The sequence below is a fragment of the Cyanistes caeruleus genome, chromosome 2 (assembly GCF_971803275.1).
Source record: "Cyanistes caeruleus chromosome 2, bCyaCae1.hap1.1, whole genome shotgun sequence".
Taxonomy (NCBI): domain Eukaryota; kingdom Metazoa; phylum Chordata; class Aves; order Passeriformes; family Paridae; genus Cyanistes; species Cyanistes caeruleus.
Window position 1 is genome coordinate 67,485,763 of NC_141702.1, and position 23,434 is coordinate 67,509,196.

Below are 23,434 nucleotides of genomic sequence, written 5' to 3' on the forward strand. Positions count from 1 at the left end.
GTTCCATATTAATAAAAAGTCTGTAAAAGAGGGTGCATAGAGTTGGTAACATATCCGGGACCTCTGAGAGCCAGACTTTTTCCCAGTCCCAATGCCTGGAAGACTGCAATGCTACATTAATTCATACCATTTTGAGCAGCCCAGGTGTCAGAAATTGGCTGTGGTGAAAATTATGTAAACAGGTGGCCATGAGGGGGGAAAAAGCAAGCTGTAGGTAAAGGGGTCAGGAACACAGTGCAAAAAGGGAGGATGTGAAGACAAGACTGGGAGATGCTGAAATCCCTCCCAGAGCAGCCTTATGGATGAACCAGCAGTTCTGGGCACAAACACTGGAGCATTGTGCCTGCAGCCATGCCCGATTTTCATCCTGCTTATCTCAGGGCAGAAGTACCAGAATAGCAGCATGCCAGAGATGCAATGCAGGCCAAATAAACCAGCTGTGGACTAGAAAAGGAAAAGAGGATTTCTGGACATTAGTAGTTCAGTAGAAGAGGTTTTTTTTTTTGTTTTTTTCACAGAGAAAACTCTGAAATAAAGTCAGTGGTTTTGCTTTTTTTCCAACTATTACCTGTTAACCTGGGTGGAGTCTGTCAAGTCGGGTCAGGTATGAAAGAAAAATATGTCACTGCTTGATCTATAATCTCTATTATACTGACAGCTCTGAAACTTGCAAATTAATCCAGAGTATCAGGATGCTCAAATGCAAACCTTTTTTCCAAGATGACTGAATTCATGTCACTCACTTCCTCAGGACCTCTTTCCACCAGACATCCTTGTTGTTCCACTTTTGTTCTTGGTTGTGATGAGTTTATAATATGTAACTGTCTATCTTGGTACAGTGGTTCCAAGCAGCAGGAATGAGGGAAAAATTTATAAGAATATTCTACAGTGTACTGATTAACTTGATAACTGTGAAGTGAGGGACTGTGGAATAGATCTGCTGATTAATACAGAAGATAGGTGTGAAAAGGGTCTTCGACAACCTGGATAAATGCTGTCATCTCTGATTAGTAGATGAAAATTATAGTTTCTCTTCTCTGATGGTTTGCAATATTTAGACTAATTTTCACTGGATTTCTTTCCTCAGTTATATCAAAGTGGGTTTGTATTAAACTAAATTAGACCTCATTTTTTTCCATTTGAAGTGTTTAATAAAAACTCAGTAACCCTGGCTATGTCTAGGGACTCAGTCTGAACAGATGGACTTGTAATTCATTTTCTGATTTGTTGACTCTAAGATGCTCCTGATCAATGTTAAACAGAATTAGGTTATACTTGCTACAGAAAGCATTTGTTAAACCAGAAAGTTTAGAAACTGTGGAGGGAAATTAGTCTGTACTATTTCATGAATTACATGGAAATAACCTATTATAATGAGTCATTATTTTAGTCTGATGGAGAAAAAATAGAAGTGGAGTTATACACTACGCTCAGCTCTGCATTTCTTTGACATTGAAGGGATTTCTTTCCAGAAAATTTTCAGTAAGTTGGTGCAGTTCATGAAAGGCCTAAATGCTCAGTTTAAAAACTGACTAATTAGCTGCTCTGTAGATTTTATAGTGCAAAATTGCTAATGCCTTCAGCTGCCTGCAGCAGAAAATATGGATAAAGTTATAAACAGGTCTGCGTTCACATAAAATATACAGAAGTAATAGCGAGCTGGCATTTGCTATATGTAATGTTTATTAGTGAACTCTTTAAAGTTTGTCTCTGAGTAGTAACCCCCGCTATCCTTGGTCTGCCTCACACTCCTGGGTACTGTGTGAAAATAAAGAGCACAGACACTTCAGCACTACTGGAATGAAGCCATCGAATACGTGAATTGCCCTGGACTAACACAGGCTACCATGTGTGTCACAGCTTTGAGTCAGAGGCACAGAGAGTAGTGACAATGTGCTCTGGGCTCCTCCCTGCCTGGCTCAGCCCTCAGCTTTCTCTTTGAGAATAATTAAAGTGCAGTCACCCACAGCTCCCCAAGGGACTAGGGAAGTTAAAGATCTAAGTCATGGAGCTGGAGGATCTCATTGCATGCTCAAGCAGTAGAGAGACTGAAATCAGCAGTTTCTGTGGCATTTTAAGAATTGAAATTCTTTTGAAGAATTCACGTGGGGGAAAAAAAACTATAAAAAAATCCCAAAAACTTAATCTCAGCAAATTTACCTCAAGTGCTATCTACATTACAGGGGGAAAAAGCAGGTGAATATACACTGGTAATGTTGACGGGAGCAAAGAGGTTCTTTAGGGAACAATTTTGTCTGTCATTTCTCACATGCATGCAGGACTTGTGACAGTGGCAGACTGAGTAAGACTCTGTGAGCCCCAGCCTGGTGCTTAGCTGCAATTACTGGTCTGGAACCCTCAAGATAAAGGGACCTGGTTTACAGGGGGAGAGAGTTAATTTAATTTCCACCCCAGACAAATTTTATTGTCCCACCAGGAACCAAGTTAGTGGGGCAAAAAGGAGTAGCCTCCCTCCTTAGAGCTGTGGGGGGAGACCCTCCATCCTCATGCACTGGTGCCATGACTTCAGACACCACCATCAGTGTCAGCATTTCATCTGTCACTGCACAGTTACACAGAACACAAAAAAGAGGTGCTTGTTGTACGTTTGTGAGGTCTTAAGAAAATACAAGTAGTACAAAACAGACCCAGTTCAGTTCATATATTAAACTAGAAGGCTATCAAATTATAATTATCTCCACTCATAACCTCGTAAACAAGACCCCATTTAAAAATTCTGAGTTTGAAACCATTATATCTTATATTAGCTGTATCCTTTCCAGCTTCTTCTCCCACTTAACTGGAAGAACTTGCTGACCAGAGTCCTCTGTTTCTTTCCCCCTCCAAACCAGTAACAATAGACCATTTCATGCAGGAGATGTGAAATGCGAAGGACATTGTACAGTGCACATTTTCACCAAGTTGCATTCCAATGTCACTTAACATGACATTGTGAATTATGGTCTAGAGATGGAAATTAAAACTCATAAAAGTAGCTTCCTCAGTTCTTAATCAGTGGGTCACAGACTTTCTAGATGTTTAAACAAGTGAAATGTTTTTTTATGTTAAAATCTATCCCTTTTGTAGAGCAACAAAGCAGATAAATAATCAATTTCATCTGTTAATTATGATTTTTTTCTAAATGAATAGGTAAAACTTGTGTACACAAGGCCCTACTGTGCCAGACCAAAACTCCATCTAGTCCTGAAAAACTGACGAGGGCTTGATTTTTCTCAAGTATAACGTTGTCTAAGAAATTCAATGCAGTTTCAGCTGTGGAATCTCATTTTGAATTTACTTACGGGTTATTCCCAAAATTTAAACAAAAAAACAACTAGTCAGAAGAAATATAAATTACGAAGCTACTTATTTGACAAAGAAGAACGTAAATAATAATTATTTGTAGAATTGAATGCCTTTTCCATTTTAGGAAGAGACGTCTTCACTTTTGAATAAAAAGAACAAATAAATAATTGGGCTTTTTATTTTGGCCTACTAATTAGTAAAAAAACCCCTTAGTTTTAGGAGTTAAGAATTATTAAGGACAAAATTATAAAGGATGTGCCAGTGAGGACTGGCCTCTTCGTGCTGTTCTGCAGTGACTGGAGCTAAGCTGCTGTGCTCTGTGCTGCAAGAGAGGAGCTTTGGAGTAACACTTGCACAAACAGGTTCATCCAAGTGAGGAGCCAGCACAGACTGGTCAGCTACTGGGCCAGTGTCTGCCATTTTCCAGCTGACAAACATTTTACCTGATTCTTAGGCCATTTTCAGGAATGAGAACTGCAGAGAGGTATGCAAACTTGAGGAGTCAGGCCCAGGAAAAACATACTAAAAATATTTTTTTTGTCAATCGGTCCCTTGGAAACATACATTTCAAATGGTTATTCAAGTTCAAACTACCCCATCTGGCAGGAGGTTTGAAGTTAATCACAAATGAGAGCAGCTCATCAGTAAATGCAAAGTGCAGAAGGAGAAAGAAATGGATGCCGCTGGATTTGGAGTGAGCCAAAACAGGAAAGCAGTTGTTCAGCCACTGCCTCCCACTTCAGATCATTGCAGGAAACAGAACAGCCCTAATGAGAAGGGAACAAAGGGCTGCAAATCTCAGCCAGAGGCAGAAGGATTTCCCTGCACATGTAACCACTTATCACTACAGCTGTACTGACAACTTGCGCCCCAAATTCAGTAAACACTAACCTTGTCCCCTTCCTCACATCTGAAAGAGAAATACACCTGCACAGATGGCTGACAGCAGCATCCTGTGCTGCTGTGGAAGCTGAAGCACAATTCTGAACCCCAGAGCAACACGGAAACAATTCCGTTGTGCTGGTAGAGCAAGGGTTGCTTCAACACAGAAAGGGATTTACTGCTTCTTCTCCCATGTCTCTCCAGATGTGCTCCTGTCAGGGGCTCTTTACACACCAGCTCTGTGTGTAGTGCACTGCAATGTCACCCTGCTGATCTGGATGGGCTGACAGTGTGCTGCAGGTGTTTCACACATGAGCAGATGGGTAACACTGAGACCAAGGAGGGCTGCTACTCACTCCACATCTCATTTTGCTCACAGTGGGACACTACCTCTCTTTCCTCAACAGATGCATGGAGTTCTCTTTTCTAGTACTACCAGTATAGGTCCTGGGGAGTAGCACCTGCACTGGCAATAAAGAAATATGGAAAAGGAACAGTTGAGGTTTCTTTGCAGAAAGGAAGATAATTAATCTTCTAAAAGGAAAAGATGTGATCTTTCTGTACCACACATTTCAACTCCAGTGCCTATAGACATTTCATATTGATTTCTTTTAAGCCACGTATGTACAGTGGTTGTTGCTGACATTTTTGCTGGATTATTTGAGGTGTTAGTGTCATGCTGCATAAATGGGTCAGTCAGCACAACTGTATTTAGCAGCATCTGCACATAGCTTTACAGTTTTGCCCCTTAAATTTGCTAGAAGTAAAGCTGGAAGGCAGTTCTAGGTCAAGCAGTTAGTATGTTCAAATAGGGACTGAATACTGAGGCCAAGTGATTTTGTACTTTAGATGTAGTTGTTCACTCCAGCTGCTGTGCTGCCTTCTCATACTCTGATTCTCTTGTCAGGCTATGTGTGCAGTGTTCCATTTTGGCATTTGCATTACTAGTAAAATACTTAAATATTTACAATTGTTATGTCCAAACTGCACTAATACAGCCAAAAAAATCCTAATCATCTTTAGAATTTGCCCATATGCTTCTAAATGTTGATGGCAAGAATATATTGAAAATATTAAGGATCTCCTTTTCATTATTCAGATAAACATCTACTACTTCTGTTTTTTCCACCCCTAATTTTCTTTAATCTCATTAGCACAGGAAACATCTTCATATGCTACAACTTTGAAAACTGGCCTGTTAGATGCAGGTTCCCAAATCAAAATGTGGCTTATGGAAATGCTGTTAACAAGGTATCTGAAAGAAATGGCAGCTATTAAATTATGACCCACAATAGATGATCCTTGTATCAGTAAATATAGTCTGCAAATTAAGTAAATCTGGAAATCTCCTACAAACAGTAATTATGAAACCATACCACAGAGAACTAAAGCAAAAGTATACTCTAGAACAGAGTTTTAACGAAATAGTTTGTAAAGTGGAAAATAACAAGTCCCTGCAGATCTAATAAGAAGATGTGATAATTCCGTATCTGGGGCTGCAGTGGATTCTGTGTATTAAAAGCTTATTTTCCTAATCAGAGAACTTAATATGATTCAGTGTAAGCATTTAAGAAGATCTCTTAAGGAGGGTGGATCTTCTAAGTTGTCACTTTTCCAACTTAGTGATAAATTAGAACTACTGATGCATGGAAAAAGACCATTTGTTGTTGTTGGTTTGTTAAGATGGAGGTTTCTCTGAGGCAGGGAGTTGAAGGAGGGGACCATCCAGAGAGTTCCTGATCACTGTAGGGCTTTGGAGAAAAGAATATTCAAGGATCAGTAATATCCAGGGAACAAGTTATGCGGAGTGCAGAAAAAAATTATCATGACAGCTCACTGTGTCTCTAGGGGAAAATTCAATCAATATCTAGAAAATTACCACACAAACCAGATCAACTCATAACTACTTTTTGGCCTGATTTTATGTCAGCACTTCCTAGTTTATGTGATAACATAATTTATTCCTGAGATGCTAGAATTTGTTTATGGTTCATCTAGAAATTCCAGAAATTTTGAAACTCCTAAATAGTAGTTGCAACTAATACTAAAAAACAATTATTTCACAGATTTTTGTGCCACAACATGCATTTATGCAGCTTTCAAATGGAGTATGGAGCAAATTGTAACTAATCGAGAACTCCTGGTTTTAATATTTTAATTAAGTGGGTTATGCAGTTCAATACTTAAGGATGTTTAAAAAAAGTAGCCAGACCTGTACACTTGTAAACTTAAGTGCAAATAACCTAATGAAAGGCAAAGACAAGCATATGTTCAATATTTTCTGAGATTGTGTCCAGCACCAAAAGTCATGAATTGTCTAACAAAACATTAATTTTGGAAATTATTCTATTGTCTTAAATTGTATTCCAAGGCCACACTGCCATTGAGGGTTTTTTGACTATTTAAAAAGAAAAGATACCTTACTATAACAGTTTACCTGCTGCATTAGAGGAAGACATAATTTAAGGGTTCAAAAAGTATCAAGAATCTGTGAATTTAGTATAGGTAGAAAGTGGCAGATACAGGGAAGACAGAGTGCCAGGAGAGAGACTTTTCATCTTTCAAAGAAGTAGGAATTAATACTGTCAGGTGATATGAGGAACCTGATGGATGAGCAGTCTAGCCCAACATTGCAAATCATGAGTTCCCTTTCAAATTATGTTGTAGGGGAAGTATTCATCCTAATTTGTTCAACTTGCATTTCACAGCACAAAGAATAAAATAGTTACTCTTCCTTTTATGAAGAACCACTCCGTTGTATTGCATTTGAGCAAATGCTCAAGACACACTTACAGATCCCTGTGAGCTTAAATTTAATTGATAATGACAATAGAAATTAAATTGTGTAATTCCACTGAGTTATAACACTGCAGATGACTTATGGCAGAATAAGTTCATTTACCACTTACTGCAGAGAATGAAGCATCTCTTGATAGTTACAGTATTTTTTACTGTATTGTCCTTGAAATCAGTTTGATATTTCTGAATTGGGCACTTAAAATGAACAATATAATAAGTGTAAGTATTAAATATCTAACTGTTGAGTTAGATCCATTTTCTATTTAATGTTTTATGATATATTTGTGTTACATTGTCAGGGTATGCCTGTGATGTCAGCTTGCTGTGCCAGCTCTGCCTCTGTTGGATCAGAGCCACAGTGGGATGGCCCTTGGAGAGCTAACTCCTTTTATGTGGCCGTAGGAGAGCTAATTCCTGTTCTGTGGTTTCTGTCTGGCTCAGATGAAGCTCAAAATATACCAGAGTGACATACCTTCCACCATCTTCTTCACACTGTAGACCTAGCTCTTGTGAGACAGTCATTACACCTTATTAAAAGAACTTGTTAAAAAAATTGAAACCACATCCTTGCAACAGGAGGAATAATGAGGAAAACAACAATATGGAAATCCAGCACCTTCAAAGCAGTGTTATGCAGTCACATGTAATATACCTGACCAATGTTCCTTTTAAATAGTAAATACGGTCTCAGCAAACCTACAGCTGTGTCCATGGAAAAGCTGCTTTCCTACCTATGTGCAATCTGCCTCTCACTTTCTTACCTGAACTTGAAAGTAGCTTTTTTGTCCTCTGTGACAGAGCTACCGCAGTTTGCACGTTCATCTTTGCAGCACAAGGCACTCTTGCTTGTGGTAGCCTTCAAGTTCTGGCTGTGACTGACGGCAAAAACCTCAGCATCAGTTTCTCATCAGCCAAAACCAATCTCATTAAAAAACGGCCTATAAATTTGCTGGCTTGTTCTGTGAAACAATCTGGCTGGCTGGCAGTGCAGGTGTTTAAGTGTAAGGACTTCCTGTGGTTTAAGATTTGACAGACTCCAGTTGGTGCCCCTAGTTATTTGAGAGTGATGTGGCAACACTGAGTGGTTGCTGATGAACAGGTTTGCAGTGATCATGCCTCTGTTTTCTGTTTTTGTTTTTTGTTTTTATCTTTTCCTCAGGGGAAATCGCTCACATCAAAGAGGTTAACCAGTCTAGTGCAGTCCTACTAAAAGGATCACCTTGTAGCATGGAAGCAGACTCAAATCATTATACATACTTTGTAGCTCACTGATTGCCTGACTCAGAGGACAGTAGAACAAGATGTTGCATGAGCAAGGACCTGACTTGTTTTCTTTTGTGTATACTAAGGCATTACAGACTCCGAGGGACTCTCTAGCCTTTCGATGCCTCCATTTCGAAAACTGTCTGCTCACTTCCTCCTTCATATCAAGCTGGATCTGTGTCTTTTTATTTTCTGCAAGCTCAAGTACAGTGAAAAAAAAGCTTCTGCTAGGCACAGTTTATTAAAAAAATACGTCAATCAAAAACTGGAAGAAATGTAAAAAATGCATATATTAATAAATATACATATGGCATCACATTTATTGCACAATAAATTAGCACAGAAGGTTTCATTTCACTGATGTATTCACATTGAGAAAGAAAGCCTGTGTCTTTGTCTGTTGTCTGTATATTCTCTGTTAATGTTTCTTGCATTTATTTTTATACCATATTTAAAAAAGAACACCTTTTACTCCAGATGTATTAAAGTTGATCCTTTCTCTGTAAATTTGTGTATGTTTATATTGTTGTTTTATCTTTCATTAAAAGATGCAGAATCTCTTTCCTTTGGGAAGTTTGAGATTTTAATATTGAATCAGAAGATTAGTCAAGAGCAAAATGATCCCCAAAAGTTACACACCTTGTGCTTTCTAAAAAGTGACATGAAATGGCATTTTCTTTCTCTCAGTGACACCTAATCAAACACACTTTATTGATAATCATTTACTTTTTCTTTTCTTTTTATCAAGCTAGCAGCAGAGAGACCTTTCCCGCTTGCTCATCATTGCATAAGCAAACCTTTCTTTAAGCTGGGCCGTTCTGGGGCAGTGCAGCCTGCACAGCCATTCGGTCACTGGCCCAGGCTGGCCGGACTGGACTGCCCTTCCTTGGGAATGGACATGAACAAAGCTGCCTGAGAGCGCAAGGGTATGCTTGCTAAAGAGGAAGGACAGTGCCTTTTCTCCTTGCTGTCACTTGTGATGCAAGGCAACATTTTAAGCTGAAAAGGTAGTGGTTTGGGAGTGCTAAGTATGCACTGGTCTGGTAGCAATGCAGCAGGAGGCTGTCATTTGAGTTCCAGCTCTCTGTTCGGGGATGCTGTTGTGTTCCACCGCTGAGCTTACTCACACAGAGACCTGTTGACAGATTTATGAGCATGTGTTGATGTTGCCCGTGAGACAGTAGATATGGAGCTTCTGAAGCTAATCTGAGCTGGAACCAGAAATCTGCTTGGTCTAAGAAACAGCACTGTCGACTGATAGAGGTGATGTAAGGATAGTAGACAGAATCTCAGAGAACAAAAGAAAGGATGGAAACTAAGTCAAATTACAAAATGCTGATACCTCCAGAGCATGGTAGGGTGCACAGGACAAACAAACCTTTTTAGCAATGCACAGAATAGATTCAGGACAGCCAACTTTACTACCATCTGTCATGCTGACTTTGGTTTGATATTGAGAATCTTGTTTCAAAGGGACTGTGAATCCTAAACATGCACACACAAAGTGGGATGGTCATGGATACAAGCAGACAATCAACTTGATTGCCTTAATACCAGAGACATCTCATTGAGCACTGGAAAACCACCTGCACTGGTGCCATTAGGGACAGGACTGTTGCACACAGCAGCTCTGGGCAGAAGGGAGCTGAGCTGCCTTCTGCAGGGAACACTCACTTCTCCATTGGCTCTGTCAGTAGCCTGGTGCAGCCATAACCAGGAATGCAGCATCTTTAAAGAGGCACTCTGAGTGAACCCAGTACGAAATGCATTACAAATCCATGAAGGGCTGTTAGGGCTGTTGCCCATATTCTGCTCAGTTGAGGTTTCTTGAGGTTTGGGATTTCTGTTTGTTCATTGTTTTCACATGCCACTGTGTTTCTGGTTTCTAGCTAGGAGTACAATTACTGCTTTAAAGTGTCTCTGTTTTTGTTATCACAGTTCTACTAAGCTTTTAGGGAAATAGCCCATCAGAGCTGAGTCCTACCAAGATCTTAGCAAGAGGTCCATGCAGGTCAACTCAAAATACTCACAGCCTAGGGAGGTCAGATGAATTTTAGTAAGTAACCACACTGAATCACAGATCTTAAACTGAGATTTAATTTTACCACAGAAATGTGATCTCTGAGACATGAGCTTGGGGCCAGGCAATCCACAGAAATTTGAGCTCTGCTTCACTTCTCAGTGCCAAATAGAGATATTTATTTCCAAACTCCTGCTGCCACCAATTGCATCAACTGGTATATTTCCTCCTTTGCCTTAGTAGTTAACTACTTACATACCACTGTCTGCTTCAAAGAATCACTTCCATCAAATACCTAATGTTTCAAATTCCAGCATTAGGCATTACATGCAACTTCATCCTAAGAAATGTATTTTATTTTTTTTTCCAGATCACTTTGCAACACCAACTGGGTAATAAAAAGTCATGAAGCATTTGTATTCCTGAACACATTCTGTACTTATTCTAGTTTTTTCCTGTCATGGTTTAACTCCAGCTGACAACTAAGTACCACACAGGCACTTGTTCACTCCCCCTACCTCCAGTGGGACTGGGAGGAAAAGAGGAAAAATGTAAAACCCATGGCCTAAGATAAGAAAAAATTACTAATTGAAACAATTTATATTAATAATAACAGCAATCTTAATGAAAAGGAGAGCAAGAGAGGAAGGAATAAAACCCTCTACCCAAGAAACAGAAGTGATGCACAATGCAATTGCTCACCAGCCACTAACCAATGCTCATCCCGCTGAACAGCAATTGGACCCTCTTTACCTGTTCCCAGTTTCTATACTGAGCATGGTGTTCTATGGTATGGAATATCCCTTTGGCCAGCTCAGGTCAGCTGTCCTCAGGATGCTCCTTCTCAGCTTCTTGTGCACCTGCTCCCTGGCAGAACCTGGGAAACTGGAAAGTCCTTCACTTAGGGTAACACCTATTCCACAACACTGAAAGCATCAGTGTCTTACCAACAGAATTCTCATGCTAAATACAAATCACCACACTGCACCAGCTACTAGGTAGAAAGTGAAATCTATCCCAGCCAAGTCCAGGACATTTTCTTTCAAGAACTATGAAGTCTGTATTGAATGGCTGTCTTTCCCTGTATCTGGATAGGATTTAACATTATGTCTCTAAAGTAAAACTAGGCATTACTAATAAGGATTTCAAAGTAGTCAGGAAGCTGTGTTAAGGTTTTGTTTGAGCTTGTTCCAAGTGATACAACTCCATTGTTCCATATGAGTGAACTTGGCACAAACAAAATCAACCCTACAACTAGATTATTTTTAAAAGGTTTATCTGCAATCTTCTGATACTTCACCTCATCACTGTCATCAGCCAGTGATACAATACTGGGACTGGAAACCCCAAGCTGGTATAATCTTCCTTTTGCTTCACCACAGAGGAAAGATAAATTTGTGTTTCCAAATTTGTACAAAGATCTACTTCAAGAATTAAGATCGTCTCAGACTAAGGCATGCTCGTACAATAACCAAACAGCTGCAGTATGATTTTGGTTACACAACAATTTACCAATTACGAATTTCAGTGAGGCCACAAATCTGCTGAGGAAAAAAGGACAAAGAGAGGAAATCAGTCTAAAGGGACCATATTTCTTGTCTTCTAGGGAAAAGTCGTCAGTGCCTCCTGGCCCTGCCCAAGAAGCTTAAAACCCCCATGTGGGTTAATTGTATTAATTGTAATATTCCTTAAAAAAAACCTAGCTGGAGCTTGAGACTTTCATCTGAGGGTTGGGGTTCATCAGTCAGTCTCTTTCCCCAAACATCCTTGTACATAAAACAGCTCTGAAGCCTACAGGATACAGTGTTTGATGGTGATGCTGCACACTTCAGATGGTTTTGTGCTCCCAGATCAGCCTGTGAAGAAAAATGGCTGGTGGGAGAGACATAAAATACCTTGGCACCTACCTGACAACCGCAAAATGTTCACCCATTCTTCTGTAGGAGGCAAGTAATAACAGTCCTTCAACCCTAGAAAACCAAAGACAGAAAAAAAGGGCCTTGCAATAGTGATGAGATAAATTGAAAAATGCTGAGCTGAAACAGTAGTGGAGACCAGCCAAAAACTAATGAGTTGAAGGTGAACACAGGACTGAGGAATGGGAATTAATTGTGGTGACCAGAACAGAACCGGCAAGGGAGGAGAACTGGAGAGCTGAATAATTAGGAGCAAGAGAGGCAGAATGCAGTTGGTGGATTGCCAGCCTGTTGGCCACAGCCATGCTGAGCTGGAATTAAAAAATCAGGCAAGATCAACTGTGACTGGCATCTTAAAACCCAACAACTATGTGTTTTTTTTTATCTACAAAGCAATACTGAATAATAATAAAATATTCAGGGTTGCCTTTTTCCAATTGCACCCCTAATATTGTCTGAAATCATGAGATATAAATGCCAGATAGTCTCCTAAGAAATAAAAAATAGAATGGCAACAACCAGTTCCAGAAAATAAAACCTATAGGAATTCATTTAGGATGTTATTTATAAAAAAAAAGTTAAAACCAAAGCAGACCATTAAAGTGGGGAAATGCTGGTTTTGATATGTAGCTAGAACTAGGAGTTAGAAAAGCCAATGATTTATTTGTGGCTCTTCCAATTATTTTTTTTTTATACATAGTGGGTAACAGCTCTTTGAATTTAGATTTTATAACTGACATATTTTTTATGTCTCCTCTAGCTAAAGATACCGTGCATAGAACTAACACTTGGCATATTATAGTAGGTGCATAACACTGGGCTTATTATAACAGGGGCATAAAACATAGGAATTTTGCTAAAAGAATTTTGATAGCTACAGGGATTTAAAGAAAATAAGGCTTTAATCCCAACATGTTCAAGGGAAATTACTGGCAAATTATTTGAACATATTCTGTGTCCACAATTCATTTAAGCAAGTTGCTAAGTGGTTGTGACTCACACCAGTCTGCCTTTTGATCTGACTATGCTGAACAGATTGCTTTAGTCTCCTGTGAATTGAAGATATGTTGAAGTCCCAATAAAAAAGAGGTGAAGGGGAAGAGAGGATGAGTTCTCTGAGGCTGAATTCCCCTCCTCATGCTGTTGCAGACCGTGGAGTCCTCAAGCCGCATGTGTACAATGCAAAGTGTTTTGTTTGTACAGACATCGACTTCAGGGGTGTAGAGTCTCTCCAGACAGTTATCTCTGAAACCACAAAGTTTTGTTTCCCCAATATCTAAACAGAATCTCCCTTGCTTTGATTTATCCCTTTATTTTTGACCAGGCTGCTGCAGTCACTACAATGTGTTCCCAACATAAATGGACATTGCAACATCGGTGTTCTCTGAAGTGTTGAGTGACTTTATTACTCTCCTCTGGGCCAAAGGTTCTTACAAATTTCTTGGAGGATGGTGCTTGCAGGACTCCCACCAGGGTTTTACAGGAGGAGGGCAGAGGATTATTGTTGTACTTCTGCCCATACACACAACTACAGGACTTGCCCTTCTTGCTGTAGATGGCCACTACTGAACTGTGCCAACTGATGTGACACAGTGATGCCCAGATCCTGTGCAGTCTAGCACAGATGGTTGCTCCCCTTTGTATGTAGCTGACTCTTCTTGGGTCAGTGAAGTGCCTTGAGTTGTCTCTTGAACAGCATCATCTTTTTTCAGACCATCTTTCTCTTTTCCCAAGATCTTTTAATATTATTATTATTTTATATTCCACCCGTGCACTGCTTGCAGTCCTTTTATCTGTAGGTATCTTTATGTGAGTGAGGAATCTGCTGGCCTGGTCCTTTAACACAAACACTTGAATGAGAATGAGTACCATCATCACTATTTGCTGTAAGGGATCTGTATGTGTAAATTGCAGAGAAAAATTGTCCAGATAATAAACTCTGAGAACCTGCTCAAATGCTAGATGATAGTCCTTATTTACAAGTATGGACATGGACAGTAAATATCAAACAATATTAAGACACGATGGTAAATGTTACCTTGTTAGTGGCATTTGCACAATTTTTATTGTACTTTGCTCCCAAAATATATTCTGCTGCATTCACCTTCATTGGCTTTCTTTTTGATTTGACTAGATTTTGAAATATCTTGTTAGATTCATCACAGATGTCATCTTTCAAAGGGGGTACTATTTCCCACCCTTCCTCTTAACCTGGCAGCTGCTCCTTCAGCGTGTGTATCACATAAATGAGGCATTTCATTATGCACATTAACTGTTCTATCCACCTTTTTATTCCTTTACCCCTTTCATTTTTAAAAGATGAGTGGCAATGATATATTTAATGTGACTTACTTTTCTACTTTTTTGCTGAGAGGAATGTATAACCCAAAATCTATGAACTTTTTTTGAGTTCATCTCCTTTGATGCACTGTTCTTTAGACAACTTTTCTTTTAGATTCTCTTTCTTCCCTCCTGCTCTGTAACATCTTTTTTAGGATTCTTCATCTTTTATGTTTTTTTTTCCTTTGTTCCTCTGATTCTTTCTGTATTGATCTCTCCCTCATGGTCTTATAGTGCCCACTAATGCTCTTTATACTTACCTTCCCTGTTTTATCCTTCTTGGAACTAAAACAAATTAGAAGAAAAAACCCAAAATAAAACAGAAAGCATTAAAAGAAACACAGTAGAGCAGGGGCTGATGTGGATGCACAGTGTGCCTCTGACTCTGTCCTGATCTCAGGGATCCTTCTCCCAGCAGCCTGCCTCTTCCCCACCCTGTTCCCAGGAGCTCTCCACTCCTACAGCCACTGCTGCCCCAGGGTGAAGGAGAAGGAGCATGGGGCAATGTTCTGGGGAGGAGGGTGCCTGTACATGGCAGGGACATCCTTCCTCTCTGGTGAGGAGGTGTCTCTGGAAACCTCAGGAGACACGAGGCAGGGCAGTTATTCCTTTGCTTAGGTGGATGGAGACATACAAAATGTGTGACTCCTCTGGTGCCTGGGACTGATGGAAGGAAGGGGGTGAGTACTCAGGCCATTCACTCCCAGCTTCCCAGTTCAGAGTAAATAAGGAGCTTGAGCTTCATCCATGGTAAGAGCGAGGTGAGGGTGTCCACAGAGTGATGCAGGATGTGTCTTTCTGTTATCAAAGAATGTGTCTGTGGGCAGGGATGAAGATTAAAGCCCAAGACTAGGAAATATTTCTAAGTCCTGGTCCATACTGGTCTGGGTGGTAGCTCCAGTGATACCAGTGAATAGGCCTATTTAAGCTCATGTTGTGCCTAAATCACAGGTAAAAGTTATTTTGGGGGGAGGCATAAATATGGAATTTCATCAATGGATAGCGAAAAATGCTGATACAGTTCAGACAGTTAGATAGATATGCTTAATCAATGAGGGAATTGGTTTCCAGAAAGTTGTTTTTAGAGAACTGTTAAGTTTTTAATTCCTCAGTCATTATGAGTGACTCCATTTCTCCTTCCTCCATCCTTCCAAAGTGGTTCAGAAAACTTCCCTGACTGGCAAGCATTTTCCTTATGTCTCTTCCCTTTATTTCCTTCTCAGCTGTTCTCCTAATCCTTTTCTGAAAGTGTGGGAGACCCCAGTCATAAGGGAGTACCTGAAGCTGCTCTCCCACCAGTGCATATGTCTGCAGAGGAGAATTTTCATTTCCATCTTTATTTTTGTCCTGTAATGAGAAAATTGAAATACCAGACTTTCACTTTGCTCCAAAGGGCTTCTTCCCAGTGCAATTTCCAGTGTACAGACCCATATCACCTACTTTTTCTGTGTACTTGTGGTACTGGAATAAAAAGAAGGCATGTCCTGATCCCCGACCAACTGAAAAAACAAGCATGGGAGATATGAATTTCAGATATATCTTCTGCTGCTGGTCAGAGCTAAGTGGTGCAACAGAAAAATACTCTCTCAAACCTCATTGCTGTATTAAAACTGTACTATGGGATTCCCATCTGCAAAGAGTGCTTTTTTTCCCTGCCCCAAAGCATACTTCCACTGAAATCAGAGATGTGAAACCTTGATGAAGACTGGCTTTAAAATATAGTTACTCTTTGTTCCTAAAATTGTCCTTGCTAGCTGGATGTCAGTGGTGGAATCTCTTTGGTACAGTAGGGTGGGCTAGTAGGGTGGGTTTGGGTTGTTTTTTTTAAAGGTGGTTTGGATTTCTCCCACTTCTTCTCTCACCTCAGACCACAGCATGTGCTGGGAATGCACCTTTGTCTCTGGAAAGCTTTTGAAGACAACCTCTTTCCACAAAAACCATGGACTAGATGGAGTGGCTGTGATTATTTTGTGTCTTTTAATAAGAAATAAAAAAGCAAGGGTTTACAGGCCAGAAGACTTCAAGGAATATGAGAGAGAGGCGAGAGTGATAAAAAAATAACCAGCTGCTTTTATTTTACATCTAAATAAAGATTTTGAATATGTTACTCTAATGGCATTGTGGGGAAAAAAAAATTAAAAAAGAAAGGCAAGAAAGAGGAGACAAGAAAAAAACCTTTCCATGCCCAATGTGGCAAAGACATCTGATGTTGCCTGGAGAAGCTTCAATCTTTTCAGATCCTGAGAGCTTCTGCACCAGGATGGAGGTCATTACTCCTCATTATCGAGGCCTTGCCATCTTGTGCATGCAGCAGCAGCTCTACCGGAGAAAATCTGCCTGCAGCAGTCAGCATCAGTCCTTCATGTAATACAGAAATGGCTTTTTTTAGCAACTCCATCCCCTGCGTAGTCCTACTTTCTGTTTTATAGGTACTGACATGGTAGGACCAGCATGGCCAGTGTATCAGCAGTGACCTGCTGCCCTGCTACTGCGGTTTCCTGCTAAGGAAAAATGTGTAATCTGAATGGTGCTACTATGAATGGTGAAATGCTTGCTAGAAAAAAATTTTCATTAGAAAAATTTACTGGATGGGACTATTTTGGTATTCATTATAACCCATGATTTGAGGAAACTAAATGGAGCATAAAATCGGAAACAAAGGAAGGAAGTCAAAGCAATTTTCTTTACCACAGTAGAGCAAACTAGTTAGGTATTATCAAAAGCCGAGTGATTTTTTTATTTTTTTTTTTCCTTCCTTTTTCCTCCCGTAGTCCTGAAGCAATCATATTCCTATTTTTTTTCTTCTATTTGACATTTTCGGTTTTCTTTCACGCCAAGTCTTGCTGATGTAAGTGCTGACAACGGATCGATATTCATCGGAACCAAATAAACGCGGTTCATTTCCGCTCCTCCTCTGAAGCCCGGGCTGCGGTGATGCCGGGAGCCGGGAGCCGGGAGCCGGGAGCCGGGAGCCGGGAGCCGGGAGCCGGGAGCAGGGAGCCGGGAGCCGGGAGCCGGGAGCAGGGAGCCGGGAGCCGGGAGCCGGGAGCCGGGAGCCGGGAGCCGGGGCAGCAGCGACACCTGGCGGGGGCGCGCAGGAAGCGCGGCCGCGGGGCGGGAGCGCTGGAGCGGCCGGCCGGGAGCCGTGACCGCGCTCACACCGGCGCTCCCCGGCCCCGCCCGGACAATCCGGACACCTTCCCTCCCTCGTGTCCCGACAGAACCACCGTGGAGGATTTTCGTCACGTTACACCAGAGGAGGCCGTCTGTTTTTAAGAGGATTCCTGGGAAACAGTGTCGCTGTGTTACACGAGTTCTTTCTAGGATGCTGGGGGGTTATCAAGATCTATTTTGTATTTCAGAAATTTACTTCAGTAGCCAGGGGCACTTGGTATAAGAAGAAAAAATCAGAATGCTGTGCAACCAAATAAAAAGCACCCCCAAAGGCAGAAGAAATAGTGACAGCCACGGAGCAAAGCCAGTACATCAAGGTCTGATTCGGCTCTGGAGACTTGCAGAGGCTGAGGATTGATGGAATAAGCAGCTCTATTTCTACTAGTACCATATCCCCAACAAAGACTGTTCCCCTTCTAGCTGGCTGCCCACAGGAAAGGAGAGCTTGGAATTAATGCATGGGAGCACGTAGTTGTTCCTGTTTTCCTCCAGGGCAATGAGATTTTGGACCTATGATCTGTAAGCAAACAAGCTGTTCAGAAGGAAACCCATTGCCAACTTCTGATTTTAGGGAGAACCTTTCTCTTGACAAAGGCCAAAATATTACTGGCTAACAGCTGCCAGACTGCAGCAGTATGGTCTGTATTGCTCTCCACGCTTCATTTGTTCTTAATTTGTTCATTTCTGTATCTTGTTAAGAATGAGAAACCAAATCTTAAATCTGTGCTTGATTTTCCTGGGTGTCCACCTGCACAGTTGCATTGATTTTGGTTTTGTCTCCTTCAGAGCCCCTGCTGCCTCTGATGGGATTGCTGAGAAGTTCTGACTCTGTATTTCAGCCTTTTTTAATCTCATTTTCTATATATTCCATTCCAGCTTTACCAAAGAACCTGCACTCTGCCTTGCAAAGACAGCAGGCAAACCAGGAATAAGCACCCTAACTACCTCAGGCTCTGAACCTTTCTGGAGAGGATTTTCTGCTTAGAGTCATGTATGAATAAATTCTGGAGGATCTGCTCTCCGGTTTTGAAAGCCGGAGGATGAAAGAAATACTTTCTCTCCATTAGTAATAGACAACTAACCTTAATAACATAATGTTTAATGAAAAATACTTTAGGTATTTTTATGCAATATTGTTTTATGTCTGGAGTCGATATTATGGGAAAAAATTGTCCTGGCTTTAGGGGATGGAGAGGAAGTTTGTCTTTGCTTGGATATATTGCACTACCCTTTGGGATGGTGTCATTTGATAATTCCTGCCACATGTTCTTATGAGTAGGATGTTTTTGTTTCCTTACTGTGTCTCCCCTCAAGTCCTGCTGGGTAATATTTCAGATGGTCACGGTCGAAAAAGGCATGTGACAACTTCCAGATGTTCAAATAATCAAAGCGATCTGCAGATCTAAGGGAGCACACCAACAAACAAATGGAGGATAACTTGAAGGGCTGCAGTCTAGGTGGGGGGTCACGTTCAGAGGCGGTGGAGGAGGCTGAAGGATAGTCTTTTAATATCTGGAGAATTCACTGATGTCTAGATCATTTGCTAAAGATGATGTAGTCTGATGATGTGGCTGGGCAGGCAGTAAAAACCTAAAATGTGGGGTCTGGTTGTGGTTTTCCCACAGCTTGGAGCAGAGCTGACTTCCCTAGGGAGCGAGGAAGGCTCTCATACTGTGCCATAGCTCTGAGCTGAGCTGGCTTCTGGGCTCCAGCTTGCATGATGCATCTGAGACTAAGAAATGTGACCATGGTCTGCTGTCATCCACGCCACCACGGCATCTGGGGCTGCATCCTTGTTGAGCTGGTGGTGCCTGAGACTGTGCTGTGTTCAGCTGAGTGAGGGGAGGGCACATCTCAGCTCAGAGAAATGTGCTTCTGTTTTGCTCCAACCTGGCTTGTATAGGCATCTGTTTGGGTACTGATAGCTAATTCTAAACTGAGTTTGGGGAGCCTTTAATCAAAGCCCTTCATTACTCCAGGTGATTTTTGTTAGTCCATCCTCCCAGCTTTACAGAAACAGAGAAGACAATTAAAAATGCGTGGTGGGACACAGCATTCCTCTTTGGGAATGTAAAACCATTCATCATAAAGATTTAAAAAACTCATATTAGTCACTGGTGACCTGGTATTTATAGAGGTGAAAGCGTATGGCTGTGGTGCAGTGTGTGTGGAGCAGCAAGGAACACCAGGATGGAGGATGCATGTTGTTTTTGTGACACAGATGGAACAGTCCTGTCTCTGGTCACAGGAGGGACAATGCTCTCTCCCCACATGATCCTACAACAAGTGTCCTGGTGCCTTTTTGTATGCTGGCATTTGATGTCACAGTGCCTGCACTGCTGGCACATCCTTTGAAACAGATGTTCTCTGCATTTGCCCACTCTGTGTGCAACTGGCACAGCTCTGCTGGAAGATTGCTTCCCAAATCCTTCCAGTGATGGAAAGGGGCAGGCAGTATTTCTACAATTACTCTACTACTACTAATTTGTTTGGAAACACTGCTGGCTCAAAACCTGGCTCAGCTGATGATGAGGAAGGGAAGATCTGCTCATGTCAAAAGGACTTCTAGCGTTTTGAACTACGGGCTGATGCTTTTGAAGCATAGCTATTTGAGATATTGTTACCAACTGTTCTTTCCCCTTGGTGATAAGGCTTTATATGACATTTTGTGCAGTTCTGTATGGGTCTTTTTCTGCTTGGGAGGTAATGGTGTAGCATGCTAGAAAATTCAGTTCCACTCTAGGAAAAGGAACAGCTTTGTGACAGTTTGTCCGTCATCAGTGGCTGCTTTTGTCAGTTGGGTTCTCCATATGGCATTCTTGAAGCACCTGGAGAATTTCTGACAAAATTAGTCTTTGATTTTGTGCAAAGAATACTTTTGTATATCCATGGAAGGGGAAAGACCAATACACCACTCTCATGGAGAATCAGACTGGTGCCTGTGTGCTTGGAGGGGCCTTAGCCTGAGGAGGGCATTGGTGGCAGCGGCAGGGGCTTGGAAGAGACATGCCACAATGTGGGCAAACACACAAAAGCAAGGAGGATGCTGTAGTACATGAGAACACTGGTACCTGAATATGCTGCAGGAAAGTGATGGCCACGAAGAAATAGGTCTGGATCATACAACAGATATTTGTTGTGATGGCTCATCTCTGTCCTGATCCATGTTCGTAAGACTGAGCTAGCAAGGTGATCTTATGTAGTAAACTCTGAAAATATTGGAGGCCTGTATTTTTCTACTAGCTGGGGCATCAGCAGCACATGCTTCCATCATTTATAATGTGGTTGTCAAGATTGTAAGCTCTTTGCCCATGTCCACAGGGAAAGTTGTAATTATGTATGTATGGTATATAAAAAAATTCCAGTGCATTCATTGCGCTGGAAGCCAACTCAAAAAGGACAGATGGAGAGATGTGATAAGGGAAATAAAGCTACTACAAACCAGAAAACTGTGAGAGAAACAAACTAAGTGGCCTCTACCTACCAGCTACCCATCTGTTGGTCATCCACCCATCTCTCTACCAGCTACATATTTGGATGTTACTGTTTAAAAAACAGACGAGGGAGCAGCATGTGGAGGTCTGGCTGGGACAAGCGGAAAGCGGCTAAAGGACCTTTTTACTGGCTGGTAAATTCATGCCTGGTCTCCCTTCAAGATTTCATAGTTTAGAAAGAATTTCAGTTTGTTCTTCAAAAGATGCGTCAGTCTGTTCTGTATTAAGAAGACAATATGCCTTCCACATTTACTTCCCCCACAAAGACTGATTTTTGGAGAATTTGCTAGTCATTTCGTTTCAGACACATTTCTTAACAAGTTGGCTTTCTTTGTGGTTAAACTTAGATTCTGTCCTTCCTGAATCCTATATGGTTCACTGTGTGGTGTTTGTCCCTTCATGGTCATTACTGGTACATACTCGCTGCACTCACTGTGCTCTACTAAAATGGTTTTGTCAGGGTGAAAATTGAAAATTAAAATGTTCTCTAAGAGGGAGGACCCCAAATATAATTTCATAACAAAAATGCCCCAATCATTTCCAAACATTTTAAAACTGAAGGTAAATCTTTCCTTTACTACCAGGTGTGACCTTCCCAAAGTTTCAGACATGAACAATCTCTCCAAATTTTCTACCTATTTCAATATCCTATCCATACTGAAACCAGCCCATGCTTCTACCATCTATTCATAAAAATTTGCAAACAAGGCCAATGTCTGACATCTTCATCCATTAAAATCAATGATCATACATATTTTAATTAATTTTATCAGTTTTCATTCCCTTCCATTGCTTGTTTGCAGCTGAACCTCATTTTCCTCTCCCCTGCCCCCCTGCCTTTTTCTTTAAATGGGAATCTAGGAAATTCCTCTATTTTCCTTTCTCTGCCTTTTCTTTCTTTACAGTCTCTAGTCTCTTTCCCTTATTTTAGTAGTCATCATTCTCTGTTGACTGCAGATCTTGGCTATATTCAGATAAAGTCAACAGAAAGGTTTTCCCTGGAATTTCAGCCGTGTTTCCATATTGGTTTTTCTTTCCACCCCTCTCCTTTTTCTTCTTGATGCCTGGCTGGCCGATTTAAACAAACATTTTCAGAACAACTTGTCCTCAGCTGACTAAACTGGTAAATAACGGATAAATATAGTTTCAATTGGGAACAGCTTTCTGGCAAAGGATGGAGAACAGCACTGAAGAAGAATTTTTCTCACCTTGAGTCATGGGACCTGTTTGGTTAAAGTAAAACCATTTACTTAACCTGTGTGTACAACACACAAACAGAGCGATGTCCTTTACTTCTGCTGATACTTTTTGCTGCCTACAGTACCCTTGTTGTTGTGAAACACAAATGGAACGTTTTTCTTTCTTTCTTTGAATCCAAAGCAGTACAAGCCTAATTTATATATTGAAGCAAAGGCCCAGGCTTATTTTTTCAGTCATTCCTTTTTTTTCCCCACCAACTAGAAAGATCTGTCATAAGCTTCAAGCTTCAACATGTAACAACAGAATTATAAGTTCCTGGATGTCCTAAGGCTGGCTACCTCCATCATAACCCAATCTTGCTACTGCACATTACTGTCTTCTTATCACAGTGCACTTCACCGAGCATACAAAAAGGGTGTTGCTATGTTTGTTAACATGATAGTTTGCATATTTGCTATGAAGCATACAGAGGACTTCTATATATTTTTTTATATGTGTTTACTCATACAGAGGGGTAAGAAATCTAAATATTACAGTGCTTTTGATATACAGAGAGAAAATAAAAAAACAATTCACAATAGTAAGTCATTGTATTTTGAATTTTATTGCAATAAATTATAGCAATAGTTCACACAACCCAGCTATTATCTCAGATTGTCTCTCTGCAGAATCACAAAAACAATCTGAGTCATCCTGACTTGATTCATGTTCAGTTCCTGTTTGGGAAGACTTCCCTCGCCATCAGGCTGCCTGGTAGCAGTTTTTTTTTTCTCTGCGAAAGCTCAAATTCTGTACAACAGTCCCGCAGCCTATGGTGGCTTCTGCAGCATGAATCATGGAAAATATGCATCCCTGCTTGTTTGCAGCTGGTTATTTTTGCCGAGGTCCAATGTTGAAGGAGAGCTATGCAATTTTTTTTTCTACATGATATGTGTCTTTTTAGCACTCTGATGGGAATGGATTAATGTAGACTTACCAAACATATCAAAAGATGCTCAGAATTTCAAAGGAGGAAAAGAAGTAGAGTTGACATGCAGAGC

At 40.9% G+C, this 23,434-nt stretch overlaps 1 protein-coding gene across 18 annotated transcripts in view; it reads left to right on the forward strand.

The window, feature by feature from the left end:
- The window catches only part of RGS7 (regulator of G protein signaling 7), a 258,091-nt gene that overhangs the window by 231,763 nt on the left and 2,894 nt on the right, over positions 1-23,434 (forward strand). For 8 of the 18 annotated variants that reach the window (XM_086877678.1, XM_086877685.1, XM_086877679.1 and 5 more), the window contains one exon: positions 8,147-8,810. The exons of 5 other annotated variants lie outside the window; for them this stretch is intronic. In XM_086877678.1, the coding sequence (XP_086733804.1) occupies positions 8,147-8,197 (51 nt within the window). In that variant the 3' untranslated portion in view covers positions 8,198-8,810. Of the gene's footprint in view, positions 1-8,146; positions 8,811-23,434 lie in introns of those variants that run through there. 5 more of the 18 variants (XR_015283340.1, XR_015283341.1, XM_086877675.1 and 2 more) reach the window with 5 other exon arrangements.